The sequence below is a fragment of the Oryzias latipes genome, chromosome 1 (genome assembly GCF_002234675.1).
Source record: "Oryzias latipes chromosome 1, ASM223467v1".
NCBI lineage: Eukaryota > Metazoa > Chordata > Actinopteri > Beloniformes > Adrianichthyidae > Oryzias > Oryzias latipes.
Genome location: NC_019859.2, coordinates 6,660,523 through 6,681,552, shown reverse-complemented (window position 1 = coordinate 6,681,552; position 21,030 = coordinate 6,660,523). Strand labels below are relative to the sequence as shown.

The 21,030-nt window shown below is 38.6% G+C and overlaps 2 protein-coding genes across 6 annotated transcripts in view; both read right to left on the bottom strand.

Moving 5' to 3' along the window:
* LOC101162573 (zinc finger protein 638) overlaps positions 1 to 3,025 on the bottom strand; it is a 29,951-nt gene extending 26,926 nt beyond the window's left edge. For 3 of the 5 annotated variants that reach the window (XM_023954889.1, XM_023954894.1, XM_023954897.1), the window contains exon 1: positions 2,844 to 3,023. In XM_023954889.1, coding sequence (XP_023810657.1) covers positions 2,844 to 2,911 — 68 coding nt within the window. In that variant the 5' untranslated portion in view covers positions 2,912 to 3,023. Of the gene's footprint in view, positions 1 to 2,843 lie in introns of all 5 variants that reach the window. The other 2 variants (XM_023954896.1, XM_023954898.1) reach the window with 2 other exon arrangements.
* Positions 3,026 to 4,105: 1,080 nt separating this feature from the next.
* On the bottom strand, positions 4,106 to 9,907 carry LOC101162339 (H/ACA ribonucleoprotein complex non-core subunit NAF1). The gene is made up of 9 exons (XM_004065653.4): positions 9,776 to 9,907; positions 8,784 to 9,394; positions 8,519 to 8,651; positions 6,583 to 6,676; positions 6,404 to 6,486; positions 6,177 to 6,337; positions 6,042 to 6,093; positions 5,434 to 5,521; positions 4,106 to 5,332 (listed from the first exon to the last, which is right to left on the bottom strand). The coding sequence occupies exons 2-9, from the start codon at positions 9,392 to 9,394 to the stop codon at positions 4,902 to 4,904; spliced, it is 1,653 nt and encodes a 550-aa protein (XP_004065701.1). The 5' UTR covers positions 9,776 to 9,907; the 3' UTR covers positions 4,106 to 4,901.
* Positions 9,908 to 21,030: the final 11,123 nt, after the last annotated feature.

Genomic DNA, 21,030 nt, shown 5'->3' with positions numbered 1-21,030 from the left:
AACCTTTTGCTTCATCATTTGGACAAGAACAAGCGCTAAGAGGTGAACTTTCTCTCTGAACTGATGCTTTATTCAACCCATCGGAAAAACCAGCATATATATATCCCTTTATATCGCCGAATCTTGACTGCAGCGGTGGTGTGGTGTGACGCGGACTATTTGACTACAGTGCGCTTTTTGTGAGAAAAGCCATCCAAATTGGAAAAAAAACAAGAATTAAGGACTAAAAGTTTTTCTTTAATTTGTGCTAATATGGCCAAATGAAAGGTTAAGTAGGTCAAGTTAAAGAAAGACAATGAAAGTTTAACATTTTCTCTTGAAGGAGTATTTTACTTAAAGAATATACAAGAAAAATAAGTTCTAAAATGTATTTTTCTGTTTGTATTTTTATGCTTTTAGAGGCGTTCATTGAAATGTTAGTCAGCTCCCTTTCAGACAGAGAGACGTCCAATTTATGATCTGCTGTGATTGCACCCTGCTGGTAGGGGTCACAGGTCAGGGCAAGGGGCAGAAATGTACCTGACTTTATCCTTCTAACTTTAAAAATATATTTACCATCACAAGGATTTTTTTAATAGTTCATATCTGCTTGCCTGACATGGCCAGCTCTCAAAAACCCATAAAGGTTTACTGTTCAATAACAAATAATTTTGAATTTTCAAATTACAGCCTTTGCTGGACATAGAAATAGAGAGATTAAACTTTTTTTGTGTTAGAAAGAAAAATGTTACACTTTTTGACTTTGAACTCTGATTTCTTCCGTAGCTTAATGTTACACCATTAGAAAATCTTGTTTGAAAGGAAAGCCTCACTAGATTTATGTTTGTTTTAATGTTTTTTTCTTAGATTGAAAGTAATAATTTGTTCCTTTAAATCACCATGTCAAGAGAAAAAAGGAGCTGATCTATGGCACAAAATATTTTCATAGTCAAGGAACCGTTAAAGTCCCACTTGATTTGTTGTAAAAGTAGGACTAGGGATCTTTTAATTATGATTATGCTGTTTTTAGCCTAAATCAAAAAAATCGGTGTTGTTTTCTAGGACATAGTTCCTCCAGAGCAGCAGTAGCTCATCACTAATTCTCCTCTGAGAAAGACTTTGCTCAATTCCCGTGATCCCTTTGTTTACACGCTCTCCCGCTAGCTTACAGTCCCTCACAACCCCAAGCTAACATTAGTGGTGCGGCAAAAACGGCGAGCATTATTGGAGTTATCCAGCCGTAGGGCTGCAGGGAGCTTGTGGCCCGTTGACTGTAGCTTGTACGTAGCAACTACAGTCTATGTTCTCCATCATGAGAAAAAAATTCTACAAGAACACCAACATGATTTTCATTGGAGCGGATCTTTATGTTTGGGATAAGGTGTGAATTTAAGTCAGATGCAAATTTTACTTTGAACCAGTAAAATTCAGACCAAAACCCTGCTGGTTGATCAAGACTTGTACTACTTTTTGTGAGTATTTGATTGCATTTTTTTTGTCTTTAGCCAGTTCCATTTTCCATTAAAATTCCCTGTTAAAGCAATGCTCTTAAATGTTGTTTCACCTTTGCTGCAACATTTATGTAGTGATTACATCAGTTGAAGAAAACTCCTCTTTTAATGACGAAATGCAGATACAAAGTGTGATAGAAAGCAAATGGAGGTGAAATCAGACCGACAGACAGGCAGCCCCTCAAATAATTGTCTTAAAGTGTTTACATTTCACTTAATTTCTTTTTAAAAAAATCCCCCGTAAATGTGCTAAGAGGTTCATATTTCCAAGGGTCAAAGTGACACGTGCTAAAGAACTCTAGCCAAGGTATGGAGCCAGTTGTGTGAACTCCTTTATAAAATCCATTCGCAATTTATCACCTATACAGTTAGAGCTCAGTGAGATTTAACCCCTCAGCTAACAGGATGTTTAGGTGACAAATCCTTAAACATTTGCTGACAATCAGATCTGATGTGTGTGCCACTCTGTGTGTGTGTGCCTGATACAGGCTGACAAGCTGGGACTTATGGGATGAGCTTAGAATTTAGAGCTGTCTCCACCAGATGAAAAACGAGTCTTCTCCTAATAGAAAACTGCGAATTGATCCAGTGGACACAAACAATCCTCAGCCTGATGAAAGTTAAATTGCCACTGCCCTAAAAAACATTCAAACATGTTGAAAGTTTAGTTGCCACTGCCCTAAAAAACATTTAAACATATCTGTTAACACACGACTGCTAAAACAACTGAGGGTTAACAAGATGTTAGTGGTTAGGCAACATTCATAGCCACAGTTCCAGGTCTTTTGGACTGAAAGGAGAGACTTTACTCCAATATTACGGTAAATATTTCTGACTTCTTTATGATTGAGTACAATCAAATATTAACTGTAGATCAGATAACAACACTACAATATAAAGCTCAGGTGTTTTCTTCCTAAAGCAGAAATCAGCTAAAATGTTCCCTCAAAGATTTAAAAAAGATAATCCCACATTTTAAAAAACTGTTTATAGACCACGGTCCAAAAGAAAAGCACTAAACGAACTACAATTACCAGCCTGAGATGTCACAACAGAACGTTCTCCATTAGCATTAGCACACAATGTCAAAAACTCCAGCTGGCCTTCAGACAAGGGGAGCACGTCCGTCTCTCCACAAGCATTTCCCAGAACTTTGTTGCTATGACAACATGCTTGTTTGATGTTCTGCAATACCACAATTTGGTATTTAAAGCTGCAATATGAGATGGAGAAGCTTAATAATTTGTGCTAAGGTTGTTTTAATACAAAGTCAGATGAATTCCCTTTTCATATTTATGTTTCCTCCTCCTTTCTTTAAAAATGGCAAACGACTCATTTTGCTTTTTCACTCACCGATGAGCTGCTTTACTGAGGTTACCATTGGCCAGAGAGACTCGCCTCTTCTTACTAGTCTTCTGCATCTCTGGAGCACTCAGGAAAGGTTGATAAGAAAGTCCCTCAGTGATCCAGTGAAAATAGCCTGAGGTGAGAAGACCCACCTGGAGCTTTAGGCATTGGAAGTGTATCTTTCTTTCAGATTGAAGTGTGAAGGAGAGAATGCTGAATGTTTGTGTGTGTGTGCAGCCTGCAGTTTGAGGAGGTCTGACCTTGCTCTTCCCACCCCCCCTTTCCTTCCTTCCTCAGCCCCTCGCTGACATTTTGCATATGATCACCAAGTGTCACCCCTTTCCCTTGTTGGACACACTGAGCTCAGGGGCAGAATTTATAAACATTCTCCTCATAAGCCAACGGAAATGCACAATGATATAGATTTTAACGTGGCAGAAAAGGAATTCTTTGAAGTATTAAAGGTTAACACAATTACAATTAATCACAGTAGAAAAACAGGCTAAAGCTGCTTAAAGCATTACATTTAATGTCATATTTTTTCACTAACAGTAATTTATTAACTTGTTTAAATGAACAATTCGTACTGACAGTTTTGCTAATTGCAGCAATTACTTTCAGTTAGTTGACCGGGACACCAACAAGGGATAGCCCTCCGTTACAGGATTACCGGGTCACAAGTCACCGCTCAGGGGTCTCCAGTTACCCCGGAGCGCTGATTCAGAGGGGGAATGTGGGGCAGAAGATGAGGATAGACTGCTGTAAGGTGATAGAGCGACACGTGAGAAAAAAGGCTGCGGGATGTGAAGTTTTGGAGAGCCAAAGGAGACGAAGGGAGGGGACCCCAAGTCATGGCCGACAAAAATAATAAGGTTCTATTAGGAGAGGAGTTTGTAGCATGGCAACCAAGCTAATGATTTATTTTGTATATCTTACCATTGAGTTTACCCTTCAGCATTACACAAGTTTAACATTTTAATATACAGTAACTTTAATTTTTTTTTGTTTGCAAATTAGCAGATGAGTTCTGTAATCTCAGGAAACCAAAGAGTAAACGGTGTCGAAGGACAGGTTGAATCATTTGTTCTAGCTGCAGGCGCAACAAATCAATGGCATCTGTGTGTTTTCGTGTCAGCTTCAAGTTCAGCTGGGTTTGATCCCAGAGTAAAGAAGTTTGAACGTGAAAACATTCCTGAGGAAGAAACCGATCCGTCCAAAAATAGATTATTAAAAAAGGACAAATGTTTCAATAGGCATAAACGTATTAGTAGAAGTAAATGTTTATTATTATCTTTTTTTTTTTTTTTCCAAAACATGTTACAGAAAGGTTTACATCGTCAGTCTTTTAGATTTATAGAATTCCTGATTGAAACCCAGGAAGCAGAAGAAGTAAGTCCCCATCAACTTTTGGACAAAATGACTGACAGAGGACTTGGAAACTGAGAAACTCCAACTGTGAAATTGGCTTACGTCAATTCAGTCATAATAAAGCTGCAAAGCAGTCATCACATGTTTTTCTCATCAGAACTTGCAGAAAAGTATTACAGAGGAATTCAATCTTATCCTTTTTTCCCTCCTGATCCATTTACTGACCAAGTTGTAAATCAACTTTGCGATACACGATGCATCTGATCAGGTCTAACAACCTACAAAACTTTGTACACAAACAAAATGCACGATTTGTCTTCAGAGAGATCAGTTAGCTTTTCACCACAATATTTTTTCTAATTTCAAATGTTGAGTCAGTTAAAGAACATTTAATGTTCTGGATCCTCCTTTAGGCGCATAAAGGAAAAACTGTCAAGTCCTTTTGAGCAGAGTATGTTTATAGATTTTAATACCTACTACTCTCAATCACAGACACATTTTTACAGGAATGTTTTAAAAATGCATGTCAACATAAACGTTTTGATTAGCTTGTGTTGTAAAGACATCATGGCTGCTGGAAACGGGACAAGATGAGGCTGTAAATGCCTCACTGTTTTATGTGATTGAAGACAAAAAAAACAAAAAAACAACGTTGCTTTTAGTTGTAGGTCCAAAACTGACGAGCATGTGTGTTTCTTACTGAGAGGGTGGAGGAGGAGGAGGTGGTGGAGGGGGAGGAGGTGGAGAAAGAAGGAAGTCGTAGAAGTTTGGTGGCCATGGTGGCGAGGAGAAAGCAGGATTGAAATAAGACGGAGGAGGAGCAGTCAGAGGAGGCACACCAGGAGGGTAGAGAGGGAAGCTGGGTGGAGCGAAATGAGAAGGGGCTTCTCCTCCAGGTGGATGAAAGTGGTAGGGTTGGGAAAGGGGAGGAGGTAAGGGATATGGGCAGGGAGGTGGTAGGTGTACGGGTGGGACAGTCTGTTGCCCGGCTGGTGGGTGTCCGTATGATGGCTGCTTGCTTTTCTGGTCCTGGTGACTGAATGGAGGCCCTGCATGTCTTGGTGGGAAACCCCGCGAATCCTTCCTCCTCCGATGGTAGGAGTTTCGAAAGCCGTCGGCGGAACTTTCTGAGCGAAGAAAGTACAATAAAACATAATATTAACTCCAAATAGGGACAGTGATGATCAGCATGATCTGGTTCCTGAAATGTTTGCACCACACAACATACCTGTATTGCCATAGTCCTTAGGCTTTCTGGCATTCTTTGCTTTCCTCTTTGCTTCCTTCTCTTTCTCATCATCGCTGTAATCTAAAACCTGGAAGGGAGACAAGAGATGATGCTGGATGACATCCACATAACCAGTAATAGATACCGTTTTCCATTAATTATCTTTTGTTGACACTTGTTAAGACAAGTTAAGATGTTTATCTTTGTGTATCATTGTGTTTTGGGGATTTTTAACATGTTCTTGTAGCGTTATGTTGATGATCCTACCCACAACTCAGAGTGGTGAATTTCTAATGAACTGCCGACACTCTGCAGAATCTACGTCTTAGAAAACGATACAATTTCGGATTTTGGCTAAAAACGGCGTAATCATAATTAAAAGACCATTGGGAACGCTTTTAAAACAGATCAAAAGATGATTGAAAAAAGTCTGATCCTTTTCTAGCTCTTTGTGGTGGCTTTGCTCATCGTGTTTGTTTACAGATTAAGTAGACTAATCTACTGCAGCAAAAAACACAGAGAAGACCTAATGACAAAAATGCGAGTACAGCTATTCTTTCTCTGAGTATTTGGAGGATCAATCAATGATGACGACAGGCGATAGTTACCTCTTCAGGTGGCTCTTGGTCATTCTTCCAAGATGCATCAGACCCCTTCATACTGCAAGAACAAAATGAATCAAATACAAACCACCAACTTGTGACTCAAATAGAAACTTGGCGTCAATCAGTGAGTGTCCTTACAGTTTTAGCTGTTGTGGGAGAACATATTCTGTGTACTCCTTGATGGTCGGAGCGTAATAAACAGTCATCCCCTCAGTTAGACCTTTGCTGTTGATCTCTTCATTCGAGTTAAATCTCAGGATGTACAGAGGACTGGAGACCGGACCAAAAACCTCAAACACCTTAAACGGATATGCTTGGTGTAAAAGAGCAGGAATGGAGCAGATGGTGTTACTGACCAGACTCACCTTTCCCACCGCCAGACGGTCAGATTTAAAGATGATGCTGTCATCATTCAGTGGAGGAGTGTCTTTCATCGACTGCACAATAACTGAGGAGAACAGTCAGACCAGTATACACTCTGAAGAGGATAACTTTGTGTCTAAACGTTCAGAAGCAGCCACAGTGTGTGAGTTTGTTCGTTTACCCAGCTGCTGTATAATACTGGAGATTGTTCCCACTGGCTGTAGCTCTGCACCTGCTGGTAAGGTCACCGACAGTTCATCCACAGCTGGGAGCTCCTGCACACAAACACTCGTGTCGTTTCATGCTGGATCTAAACGTTCTCAAAATACTGTTTGTTAGATAATCAAGAAAGCCAGCACTCCATTCTCCTCTGTGATCTGCGGGGGAAGAAGCATGGATGCCAGTGACACAAAGAGACTGAACAAACTGATCAGGAAGCATGGCTCTGTAATCGGCTGCAAACAGGACACATTTGAAAAAGTGATGGAGAGGAGGACTACATAAAACAATACCAAAAGAACAAATGCATTTTTTTAGGGGATGGTCAATGTATGACCCTGGTTTTTCTTGATAGTTTTCTATTTCAAAGTTTTAAGCTTCAGAAGCACCTTCTATGGTTCATGAATGGTCCTCAAACGCTCCCTTTCATTTCCTTAATTTGATGCAAAACAGGAAGTGCCAACTTCCAGCAAAGATAACTGGAAACCTAAAATATGTCTGCTTTCTGAAGCTTCAAGGCCTGTTCACACCGGGACGAATTTCGTCGGCGATTTTCGCCGACGTTTAACGCCTCGTGACTAAACAAAGGGCACCAACGAGAGTGTGCACACCGACGCGAAAAAACGCCACGCGTTAAAGCGTCAAAAAAAAAAAAACGCCTCGGGTTCGTTTTTTTTTTTCGACGTGTCGCGTCGAAATCTACTCGACCAATGAGAATGGCGCTTTTGCTCACGTGTCTGGAGCTTCTGAAGTTACAGTAAAACAACTTGGGGGCGCTCAAACACAAAACTGCCTTGCTGAGCACACATACCAGCGAAGAAGATAGACGCCAAGTAGCGTCTACACACAGCCGCGAAGCAATAATGACGGACATTCTAAAATATCCCCGAACGAAGCACCAGTTGGAGCTACTGGTGCTTGAAATATTCATGTTTTCTTTGTTTGATTCTGACAAGCGTGTAAATACTTGCTCTCTTCTTCTGAGTGAAAAGCGACTTTAAGAAGCATAAAGTTGCGCAGCGCCACCTTGTGTACAGGAGTATTTCTGTTTTACATTAAGCGCCATCTAATGTCAGGGAATGAAATTGCATGTTCACTCCACTCATCGTCAGCGAAAATCGCCTGGGTGTGAACACAAAAAACGTGGCGAAAAACGCTGGCGAATAACGCCTGGCAAATATTCGTCCCGGTGTGTACGGGCCTTTAGAAGATTCTTCTTTAATTTGATATTTTCTTTTTTTCCTGTTCAGGTCCAACCATCTGCCTGTTGCTTTAGGTTGCCCTCAAGATCACTTACTTCCTTTTTAATGCCCTGCAAAATCCGAAAAAAACTGAATGACTAAATAATCTTGGTGAAGGCAAATAATTGGTTGGATAAAACATTAAAAGAAGCGATTTTCCCAATATCTTTTGCTTTTGATTTATTTTGAACCATTGTTTTTGTTTCTGCACTGCCAGCACAAATTTGTCAAGCCTCTTTGGCAATGTGACATCTAAAATATAGACTTGATTTCTAATGTAGAAAACAAAACGTAAAAAGCAAGAACAAAAGTAATGTCTTTAAATCCTAAAAAGCTAGAGTGCATGTTTTATGTTAGAATAATCGGTTATCAAAAATACAAGGTGTTTTTTTCTTTTCTTTTTAAAAGTTGGTTCAATTTAAATGGACGCTCTTTCCTTTCATATCTATAAGGACATTAATAAAGGAACAACGTGATCCACTCGCTTCTTTAAAAAAAAATTCTTTTTGAAAAACTTTTTTTTAAATGAACACTACATCATGCTAGATTATAAATAAATCTAAAAAAAGTGTGAATTTAGCTGCAAATTTAGGGTTATAGAAATGTAACACGCTTGTGCTTTTATTTGAGCTTTCAAAACAAAGTGTCAAGACTGACCTCAAAGCAGATTTCATCTTTACTTTTGACAGGGACCGGCTGGCTGAAGCCTTCATCATCATCATCCTCGAACAAGGGACGGGAGGGCGAAGAGGAGGATGAGGAAGAAGATGAAGAAGAGGATGAACTATCACTGGGGATGGGAAAAAGAGGATTTAGAATCATCTTTATCCCCTTAAAGCGCCTTCATTTCATGTTATATGATGTAAAAAGCAAAAACAAAAGATCTACCACTTCATTGATCTGTGTGTGTGTGTGTGAGTACCTGTCTGAATCTTCAGTCTCCTCTTCATCCTCGCTGTTTTCAACCATACATACGGTCATTGCAACCAAGGATACTGGCGTCTGCTCATCTCTTGTTTTTTCAGGACGGGTCTCTGAATATGGGGGTGTGGCCTTGTTAAGGGTCATAATGGGATTTGCCTCTGGTTTTGCCAAAGAAACCTCCATCTCCTCCTCCTCTTCTTCTTTTTCCACCACTGATAATTCCTGCTCAGTTTCTCTCAATGTTCCATCTTTCTCCTTTTGTTTTAACATAAGTCGTTCATTGTTCACGAGTAATCTCGGCTCTTCCTTCCCTTTTAGCTGCCCTGGTAACACTTGATCACTTTCCCCAATTTTTCTTTCATGCCCCCCTTCTTTCATCTCTACCTCCAGGTGGTTTTCTTGACTTAATCTTTTAGTCTCATCTTCTTCCATCTGTTCTGGTAACTCCAGCCTATTATCTGTCACGGTTGTGACATTTTCTTCCTCTTCTATTGGCACTAATAATTCCTGGTGAAAATCTCCTGTTACTTTTGCATTCTCATTTATCTGCACAGGCAACTCCTGATCTAATCCTTTATCCTCCTCTTCTTTTGGAAATGTTGCATCCATCTGCCGACCAACACAGTTAAATTTGTTAGTAAGTAATGTTAAAAAGCTTTCTTTGCTTAAAAATAAATAAATAAAAAAAATAAAAAGCGAAACTTTACCTGTAGCTGTACATGATCGTTTAAGCTAAGGCTAATAATACGACCATTATAAAACATTACCAAACCTATTTTATCAGAAACCTTCTTTATAAAATAAGAAGACTTTTACAGTCTATTTTTGTTTAACAACCAGATATCTAGCAGATTAGCAACAACCAGTGAATTAGAGGAGCTAAGAAAATAAACGTATAAACAAACAGATTAGCATATTAGCTTGCAAGCTAATATCATGCTGAACACAAATTTTGTTTACTAAAACACAAAAGAAATAATATAATGTTACCTTAAAACTTCTTAAACATTCCAGGAAGGCATAAATTATGCTTCAGTTAGGATAAATGTCGCCTACTTAAACTAGCAACTGAATCTACACTTCAACAATCTTCAAAGCGGAAGAATTCTGAAGCTTCTTCCTTTGCGTTACCTTCAAAATAAAAGTCCAGCGGAGGGACGTTTCAATGACGGAGATAGTTTGGACCTGATCTGAGCGCGGTACAAAGAAAGAACAGTGGTTAAAGACGTTTAAATGAGTTTCAAGGTTATAGTTGCTCGGAAGCATGCAACAGAAATACCTAAATGAACATTTGTGAATGTGATGCGTGAATAAATTGTGATAGTTTGGTGTGAGAGAAAATTAGAATTGAGTGATAGCAAGTGAATTGCAGTGAGAACCCTTGAAAAAGATCAGCCAGAAAAAGAGGTAGCTAGTAATATTATTAAAGTAATTAAAGCTACTTAAGCAATGAAAATTTAACGTACAACTACCCATATTTTGTGTATTCCGAGACAAAATTTTAAAAGTTGAAGACTTATATTTTGAAGATTGTTTCGTCTTTCCGGTTCACATTAGAACTTGATTCAGTAACAGACACGTGTTTGCTGTCGCTGCACGCGGGGCTCTGTTTTTCCGCATGTGCGCGAGAGGGTGCGCAATGGAATAAATCCGGGAAAAAGCTACATTTTAGAGGGATTAAAATTTAGAAATGATTTTCAATTCGTTCTGTTGGCTTGTCTGACCTGTGCTGCACCCTCTGAGATTACGCACAAAATCAATGTTCCATTCATATCGTGGTTTTGCAGATCTTTGTCACCAAACTACCGTTGTCCGTTAAACTTCTTTCTGCTGTTGTTTTGAGCAGCTAAACTGGCTTTTCTGTAGAGACCATAAAGTGAATACATCATTTTTGTTGTTACAGTTACAATAGGTACCAATATTGGTCTTTTTACTTTTACCCCCCCCCCCCCCCCCCCAAATAACTAGATTGAGTATGTAATTTTCCAATTTTTTTTAATAAAGAGAAAATTACAGCTTTTATTAAAGCCAGAAATAGTAAAAACACGTTCAACTATGAAAAAAAACATTGGTTTCTTGACAGGTTCATGAATGAATATCATTGCTAATTATTTGCTGCAGCACCATGACTAATTAATTATCAACTTTTTTCTTTTGAGTAAAATGTATCATATGTTCTACTGTTTTTGGAGTTTTTTTTAACCAATTGAAATGATGTAAAGAAATCCAAAATGTTTAATCATAAGTGTTACTTAGTTTATTCAGCAACTTTTAAAAATCTCAACATTTTTTCATTTGTAGATGTTTTGCTGTTGAATTTTCTCTTTTGGTTTATGTTAGAGGGTTTAATTTTTAGATGATTATGTCACAAAAAGGTACCCAAAATGTAAGGAGCTTTACTCTAGGGATTAATAAATAGGGGGTTGATAAATGCATTATCTATGAATTCAGATATAGCAAAACACTTTTTTTGTCCTATTGTCAGAGAAAAAAAGGTTTTGGATAATCCTTAAATATCATACCTGCCTATTTGAAAAATCTAAACTTTTCCCTTTGGCAAAGAAAGTCTCTCTTGTTTCTTCTACCATCCCCTCATGGAACGAGTGCATGAGGGGAAATGGAATCGATACTTTGAGATGATTGAAAGATATAAATAAATAAAAAGAAAATGGAAAATGGTCCGTTACAAGGACTCAGCTGAAACGAGAAGAGACCATAAATGCCTACAGAAAAAGTTTTTTTGCCAAGAGCGCTTTTATAGATTACAAAAACATCTGGCTTCTAGGAAACAAAATATAAAGAAACGAGGGATGACTCAAGGCTTTTGAAGAGGATTGTACATCTGGATTCATGCTATCTATCAGAAATGCTTTTGCTCTGCAGCTCTTCCAGAATGAGGAGGCAATTGCTTTAAACCGATGTTGCACACAAAGTAATCATGGGATACTCCAGTGTCAAGAGTGGCATCAGAGTTTGTGTAAAGGTTGCAAATACAGTTTTTCTCAGTCGCTTTAGTACAATTTTCAGATCAGAAGGAAATTCCCAAAACTATTTGTTCAATCTTCACATCATGATGTGACTTGTGCACATCATATAAGCAGTTTCTCATTTCTTTGAACAAGTTGCAATTGCCTTTGGTACATCCATGCAAATGATTATGTACAATTCTCTGCTCTTTGCTACATTATCAATTGTTTATGTCATGTTGATCAAAATGTATTATATAGCTCACTGTGCAATAATCTTTCTCCTCAAAACACCTAGTCATTAGTTCATCGTATAAGTCATTAACGGCAAAATGGTTGACCAAGTTGTCATAATGTGACAAACATATTTCGCTGAATTGCAAGAGAGGATATTCGCTGTGATGTGGATGAGAATTTGCGGCCTAACATACAGGAACGACAAGAGGTGTAGGAAGACCACACCAGTTCCTACTGTACTGCCTGTACTGTTGTACAGAACATTGTCCTATATTTTTTTTCCCTTTGTGTTACTGTTTGCAGTGGTCTTTTTCTGTGTTGTTATGACATGGTCTGTCAACAAATTACAATATGAACAATAAAAGTGTATATGTGAATCTTGTCCAGTATCTTGCAATCAAACAAAAAAGGTGTAACTTACATTTTGCAATAATTGTTATCAAAACTTTAGCCATAGTTTACATCAGAACCTCCCTCTAAAGTACACAGTTATATTGACAACATGACTAAGTAATTTGACTGTCTTGTTCGTAGACAATGACACAAAGACTTGACATTCTGATGGCACTGACATGTTCAATGACATAAAGACTTAGTTTTGAGAGTTGAACTAAAGATTTTGAGCAAGTTACAGGCTTTTGCAAGAAATCCATAGTGTTTTGCTGTTTGCACAAATTGTTTTGAGAAATGCACACACGTATTTGCAAACTTCAATTCTGATCTGAGAATTGTACTAAAGCGACTGAGAAAAACTGTAAAATGTGACCAGTAGATGGCAGCTCAATCCTTTATAATTCTCTTCAAACTCTGTTCAAACACTAAATCTGTTGAATATATGAAAAAGAGGTTTTCAAACATCCATAATCTGATGTCCTGTAACATTCAATTTTTAGGTATTTCACAATTTGACGTTATGATCTTCCCACTGGGAGTGAATTCAGCACCACACACTGATGGGTGTCAGGATGTAGTGTTTGTTCTTGTGTAACCAACACTAGTTTCAGTCCAAGAAATGTGCTAAAACCTTTAGTTTTTACTCCATTCTTGCTTTCCAGCAGCCAAACTGAGGTTGACATGACCGTATAGTAGTTTCTTCATTTTCCAGGTGTCCTTTCTTGACCTCTTTTTGGCGCAACGTCAGTACAAAATGTTGAAAAGTATCCACAAACCTGAAGATATGACATGTCTAATTGGACTCTCGGTTTCTTGACGGCTTGTCTGATGTTGGAAAACCCCGAGCAGATTTCAAGCATGCAGTCAAAAATGTGGTCTTCTATGGAGGGTGAACTTTGTAATCCCCCCACAATCTCTAAAGTTTCTCAGTGTTTCCCGTTGCAGGCAGGGTCAAACAAATACTACATCCAATCAGGAGATGCTGGCTGCTGAAAGGCTGTATTGTTACCGAGAAAATCAGCTGGCACCGGCTCACTGTGTTCACAGTGCCCAAAGGTAACTCACGTCTCAAGTGCTTAAAAAGCAGGACAGCTTTGCAACAATAAGGTTTTCTTTTGAGAACAAAGTGACAGAAATGCCTCCCCATCACCATTGACAAGCTCTACGTCACCAACAGGAATAACCGCACATGAAAGCCTGCAGTCTTCCCATTTGTGTTTCCCCAAGGAGATGAGGAATATGCTTTTGTTGTCTGTGTGCGAGTCACGTCATCTGAGAAGAGGAAAAACTTATCAACACGTCACTGACTAATACATTGTCTGTGTTGTTTGACATTTCAAGAGAAAATACTGACAAGTACGCTCTACAGATTCATGAAAGGGTCAAACAGAAAGAAATGATTATAATAAAAAGGTTTTGAGTGAGTAAACTAAAGGAGAAGGCTTACAGTATATAAAAAAAGGCCTTTTTAAAATTAATGCAGTGCTCTCTTGTCTAGCTTTTGGTTTTAAAATTTGGAACTCTGAGTCACATTAGTAGGAAAAAAGTACCACAAAAAAGTTTGATTTTGTATTAATAAGAAAACAACTAAGATAAAAACAAGACCACATTTTAACCATGGGAGACATCCAATTCTGCCCAGCCGTACAGAAGAAAAACTGAGTCTAATTTAAAAAATAGTCGATACCCTACTTGTTCAAACATACACTTTTCTTTAAAATAATTTATGAATGGAGTCCTGACAGTTTCTGTTTTGGTCAAATGTGAACCCTCTATGAAAACAAATAATGATAGGTAAAGTGGCAGCTTTTAATGACTGCTTCAGTCCTAGTTTTTTGATGGTTTGCCAAGTTTTTCCTATTCATGGTAGTTTTTCATTTCCTGTTTGTATCATTAACTGTTAATAAGAAACTGGACTGGGAGACTCCTCCCCCTGGCTTTCCGAATAGGAAGTACCTGCTGGGTCCAAGAAGCTAAAATCTCACAGATTTCTATAGAGAAATAAACAGCTGTTACTCAGCCATTCTATTTGATGGATGGATGGATGGATGGATGGATGGATGGATGGATGGATGGATGGATGGATGGATGGATGGATGGATGGATGGATGGATGGATGGATGGATGGATGGATGGATGGATGGATGGATGGATGGATGGATGGATAGATAGATAGATAGATAGATAGATAGATAGATAGATAGATAGATAGATAGATAGATAGATAGATAGATAGATAGATAGATAGATAGATAGATAGATAGATAGATAGATAGATAGATAGATAGATAGATAGATAGATAGATAGATAGATAGATAGATAGATAGATAGAAACCTTATTAATCTCCCAAAGGAGCAATTCAGGGAATTCAGAATAACTATTCTTGCTCTGATTCTTTTTTTTAAGCATGTTCTTGCTAATCCTATTTTTTTCATGATATCTTTTCTTGTAGTGCCCCAATAACAGTATGTGTGGTGCCTGCTGGACCCCACGTCCAAGGTTTGAAACATTTGACAGATTTTGTGTAGCCTGCTTTCAAGTGGTAGGATTGTGGACTTCCAACAAGCTCACAACAGATTGGCGAGAGTGATTGCCATAGAAATGTTGACGGCCTACGTCTGGCACCAACAATGTGACGTCTGTTTCATGAAAAAACTATTGAAGTGACATTAAACTCACTTGGTCCATTTCTCCTTTACAGTCAGTGGTTTTTATGACATTTGAGCTTTGAATGAAGCACAACTGTTCCGGGATTAGGGGAGAAATATTTTCCCACAAAGGTGAGTGTCAGGTAAAAGGAAAGGTTGTTAGCAAAAAGATGATGATTTCACCCAATTGGCTTAACAGATTAGACTGCAATAATGAACGATTTAGATTCACACTGAAATTAGAGGTTGGTGACCCACTACTAGCCTAACTGTCCAAACAGACTGAACCCAAAAGTCCAAACTCCAGAAACCCGTTCCCATTTTAATAACCAGATGAATGTGTGTCTCTGTGAGTAAGTCATAAGTGCAACCTACGTTAGCTTTACGACTATTTAACCATACACTTACCACATGCACAACAATCGTATGTTCTATTCTCATGACGTTTCTTGAGGTGGGCGCACGAGCCTCAAGGAAGCTGCAAGACACACCTGCGCTTCCTGTAAGATGCATGGCGCTCCTCTCTATGGCGCTCCACGGGGCCAGACAACCCAAGAACCGGCAGGACTCGTACAGGTGTTGACCCGTGCACGTGACTAAAGCTTTAGAGGAAGCTTTGCTCAGAGTCATTTGATTCATCGCAACTGTTGCATGTAAAGTGTTTGTGTTTCTGTCTGAACACATAACATGGAGTCGTTTCACGGTAAAGTTTTTCGTGTTTACACAGCTGATCCTGGAAAGAGTCTATAGTGAAAGGAAGCTCGACAGGTTTTGTGTTTGTTAAGCTCAAAGTCTGGAGTTATCGTCTGGCTCAATATCTACTTTGTAGTTAAAAAAAACAAGTGATTGCTGAGATAACAGAATGCATCAATGCAGCAGTTTACTGAACACAAAGTGACTCACTTTTTCCTTCGAATGCCATTTCTACAGTTACCTCTGGGGCTTCACATAGAATGTTGCTCGCACAGTTTAATAATGCTATTGACTTATTTCCCAAGCTGAAAGATATATTTATATCTAAAGTATGCCTTCAAGACGTCAACTCTAAGCAGCTTGGTTCAGTTTAAAAAGTAATCTGCTCTGTTTTCCCTGTCAGTGTGATTAATTTAAGCTGGTCTGAGATCAGTCAGCATGTTAAAGCATCTTAAAACTCACATTTTTTCTCATGATTTTTAAACCTGATTTCATGCATTTGAATGTTGTGTTGATGTAAACTTTGGTTGAATGTTTTGTATCAAAGTTTTTTCTGGTCCATTTCTGTGTGCAAGAAACAAAATCCCAGCAGATATGGTTCTTTCATGTCATCCCAGTTTAATGCGAAGTTGAAGGAGGTTACAGTTTCTTGCTCAACACAGATTTAATGCTGATGTTTTAGTTCACTACATCACTATTTATTCATTTCATTGTTGTCTAGCCACAGGGTAGTATGTGGGAGATTAGGGGCTTTAATTAAATTGGTGCTTGTGGGAACCCGCTGTCAGAATTGATACACTGTTGGTTGGTGATGACTGCTGATGTGACACCACATCCACCATAATGATTACACACAACCCCCCTACACAACACACAAGAGCAACCCACAAGCCATTATTTATATTAACATCCTGCACATGTCTGGATCACTTATGTGGCTGGCATCATTCAGCAGCTGAAGAACAATGTAATGACCAGGGCAGAGCAGAGCACATATATAATAATAAAAAAACCTGTACAAAAGAGATCGGGTCTTTTTAAGGGGAGCTAATCCATTCCATGTGCCCTAAACTGGAAGACAAAGCTGCAATATGACATGAAAATCCTTCACATGTGAAGAGCAAAAGAGAAACTATCAGGCTTGTAGATGTTGATTCCAAAAATGCGGAGGAAGCTAATATTGTCGTTTTGGTCCCTTTTGATCAGCATTAATGATAAATGGCAATAATGTCCCGCTGCTATTCACCTCTTGTTTCCAGAGCTGTTGATATCTCAGCTGCTAAGAGCTTAAAAAGAACCTTTAAAGAAAGTCCATAACGCGCTTTAAGCTAAATTAAACAGTCAGATAATGTGCTATGACTACACTACCCAGAATGTTTCTGAATCTAGAGGTAGCAGAGGATTGGTCAGAGAGGTTGAGGAGAAGTTTCCTGGCGAGCTGTGTTGTGTCGCGCCTCTTTTATCTGCAACAACCAGTCTTTGTAGAGAGAACACATGACGTATCTCTCCATGAGGCTCTGAACTATGGTAGCTGTAATGCTCCAATGTCCCATCAAGAAGTGTGGCTTTAAAGTACAGTGTTCGCTCTTTTGTCCTGGGAGTAATGTTCTAAATATAGCCCAGTATGGGTATAATCCGCAAAGTAGTCATCTTTCTTTTTCAAAATAATTACTGGTATAGATGTTTTAAGACAAAAAAACTTCTCACAACACACTTTAAAGACTTTTCGCAGACATTCATATTTTTACACTTTGTTTAAACTCTCAAAGATCAAACTTTCACCGAAAAATAAGTCCAGTTTTATAGAATAAAACCAAAGATCTGCTTGCAATTGAAGATTTATGCAAATTTGGCAGGCTGAATGTTTTTTGTACATGACATATGGTATGCAGATTGATTGACAACGTCAACAGACAATCAGGAAAAACACAACGTGCTGTCAAAAATACATTTTTTTAAAAAGCATGAAAAATGGCACTTAAAAAAAAGGTCAATTAAACAGCAAGGACCGCTGAATACCAGAATCATACTAAAATACTTTGACAGATTATTGTGCCCCGTGTATCACATCAATGACGTCAAGGCCATTTGCTAATGTGCAAGTATGGACTACCATTTTATTTATTGATAAGATTACACACCTGCATTCAATGCAAATGCAAATGAATGAAGCAAGTTGTGCAAAAAAACTTTCTCTCAAAATCTTTGGTTTGCTTTACTACGATGTGCTTTTTGGGGTTTAGCTTGATTTCGGTATTTACATTTTGTACTCTTGATTGTTTTAGTGACGTTAAACTGAGGGTAATCAAAGCATTGAGAAGAAGCTGAGTAACGAGATTCTTCTTTTCATTCACACCGATGCTTTTCGTCACCTTTTTTTGTCTTTGTGGGTTTCGATGAGTCAAAATTTATATCATAGTTTGGTTGGATTAATAGGAGTTGCAGGTAAATTAATAAACAAAGTCAAAAAATTAAAATAAAAGGATTAATATTTCATGGCAACTTAAAAAAAATTCTACAAGCACCTTCAAGCAATCATAAAAAGGCAGAATGAAAAGTACACTTTTATATAGAACCCAATAGCAATAGGAGCAATTATTTGATTGTTTTTTCAATATCTTTTCTTTCTCCTCATAGAGAAAACAGGTCAAAAACACAGCTGTAGGTCCACAGGTTGCATCCATCAGGAGCTTTTCTTGTGTGTGGTCATGTCGTGCAAAAATAGATGGAAGCCCTGAAAAATTACAAGAAAAACAAGACTTGTCAGGATGATTTCATAGGGGATGTGGTCTTTGTGACCAGCAGTATTGTTCTCGAGAATCGGCCTTATTTTTCTGTTGACCTTCGTTCAACATGAGTCTCTTTCTGTGGGAATTGAACTTGTGCTTCTGGATGCGTTTGAGGTCATAAAGGCAACAGATGTTTGTTTATTTCATTGTCTGATGGACTCGCACAAACAGAGAGCAGGTGTTTTTAGTTATGGAGCATTCTTCTCTTTTAACTGTCCCAATGTCCCTCATTGTGTCGCACATGACAAAACTGTCAGCAGCAGCATTCCATACATTCACAGAGACACACAAACAGAATGAAGTCACCTCATAGCTATTTTGTCTGTTTGTCACCATCGTTTTTGCTTTTCAATGGACAGGACAATGACCAAGGCCTTTTATGGTATTCAAACTGTTCTGTCTGCCTGCAGGTGAAACTTTAGATTTAGATTCACGCTGAAATTACAGGTTGGTGACTAGCCTAACTGTCCAAAGAGACTGGACCCAAAAGTCCAAACTCTAGCACTCCATTCCCTTTTTAAGAACCAGAGGAATGTGTGTCTCTTTGAGAAAAAGTTGTGCAAACACAAGCCTGGATCAAAGAGTTTTGCGTATGTTTCAAAGCTATTTGCATGTTTCAAATAACTACCATAGGAAATGCCTTTGCTGCGTAAGTTTGTGTTAGTTTGCCACATTTTTTGGATGCATTGTCCATCCTATTTGTTTGGTTGATATCTCAATCTACATACACACACCGGGCATTTGACGCACGTCGAAAAATGTGCTAAACATTTAGTCTTTGTGGGTTTCCATGAGTCTAAATTTATAGGAGGGTGTCAGGGCAGGGATGCCCAGTTTAGTATATTTTAGCAATCAGCCATTGAATTTTATGACTTTATGTCCTTTATGATTTGTGTGTATTACACAATTACCAGTATGAAGTCCATTAAGATGACTATTGTTGTAAATATTGGGCTATATAAAACTGAGTTGAATTGAATTAAATGCCCATTCAGTTCGACAGGCAATGTGTGTTCAATCCCCATGCATTTTGTTCGTAAAGCCTGAAAATGGTCGTAGAAACTTGCATAGCTACGATTGAACATGAGAGTTTTGAACGTGGAAGCCTGAAATGCGTGTTTAAGTGTAATTATACGCATTTACATAGACTTTTCATCGGAAGTTGCCCCTTGAATGCGCGTTGCTGAGTGTGGTGGGAATGTAGCTTCAGTCTTACCAAGGCAAACGAAAACTGAGATTACAAAGCTGAAATATTCATCCTAGAGTTTTTTGTCTTAGTGGAGAATTACAACTAAATGTCAAATTAGTTCTACACTTTTAAAACTAGTTTAAAAAAAACATTGGTGTAAGTAGAAATTCATGCATCTTCAAACATGAGAAGTGAGAAATCTTGAACGTTTTCACAATGTTCGTTGTTAAAGCGGGGACCAAATTTACCAAGTTTGATCTGGGTTTAATTTGTCTTGTGTTCACATAGACAAATTAGTTTTATTTCACTACTTCGGAAATCTACCGTATTAATTCTCTTTATAAGATTTTTCCTGGGGGATTCTCATAACATTTAAAAAAATCAATCAATTTAGTTTTGGCACTATGGCTCTGTCCTGGGCTGCACACTAGAGTCCATGGAGGAGGTGGCAGACAGGAGGATGTTGGCTAAGCTAACATCCAACATGGATAACCCCTCCCACCCCCTGCACCAAACTGTAGAGGCGCTGACCAGCTCCTTCAGCACGAGACTGTTGCACCCACAGTGCAAGAAGGAGCACTACGGCAGGTCATTCCTCCCCACAGCCATCAGACTGTATAACACGGTGCTGCAGTGACACACTATGTAGCCACTCTGAGTTCCTTTTTCATTCATTCATTCTTTTATTTATATACTTATGTCGCATTTGTTGTTTCACGTTTTTTATTGTTCTTATAACGGCTGTTATTTTGGCGTTGTTACGGCTGTGGCCGTATTTTGTTTTGTTTGATTCTGTTTGTTCTGTGTTTTATGTATTATTTCTGTATCAGAGTGGGACCTCTGTGTTTTTGTGCATCTTTGAAAGAGAAACAACATTTTCAGGTGTGGTGGAACTAACATAAAAAAGTAAAGTTTTTGGCTACCAAAGTGAAAAATCTTACCTGCAAATGAAAGAAAAGGGAAAGCAAAGACAAAACACTAACCTCCCTGGACAAACAAAAACAGGAGAAAACATGTGCTAAAGAAAATGGCAGTTCACCCCTACAGCTTCACTTAACATGATGACAAACCAAAAGACTAAACAGAGTGGGCACGGACAAAACCACAATCTACAAAGAACTACGAAGTGCAACACAAAGTGCCACACAAACTAAACAGGTGGTGAAATACAAAACAAAATGGAGAAAGACAAAAAACAAAATGGAGAAGAGGGCCACGCTGCACTGGAGACTTGTTGCAGCCAAGCTCCCTTCTCACCGGCTGGAGGCCCAAGTGGTGGCTTTAAAGGCTGCCTCCACCAGCTTGTCCAGTGGGAGGCCACACCCTTT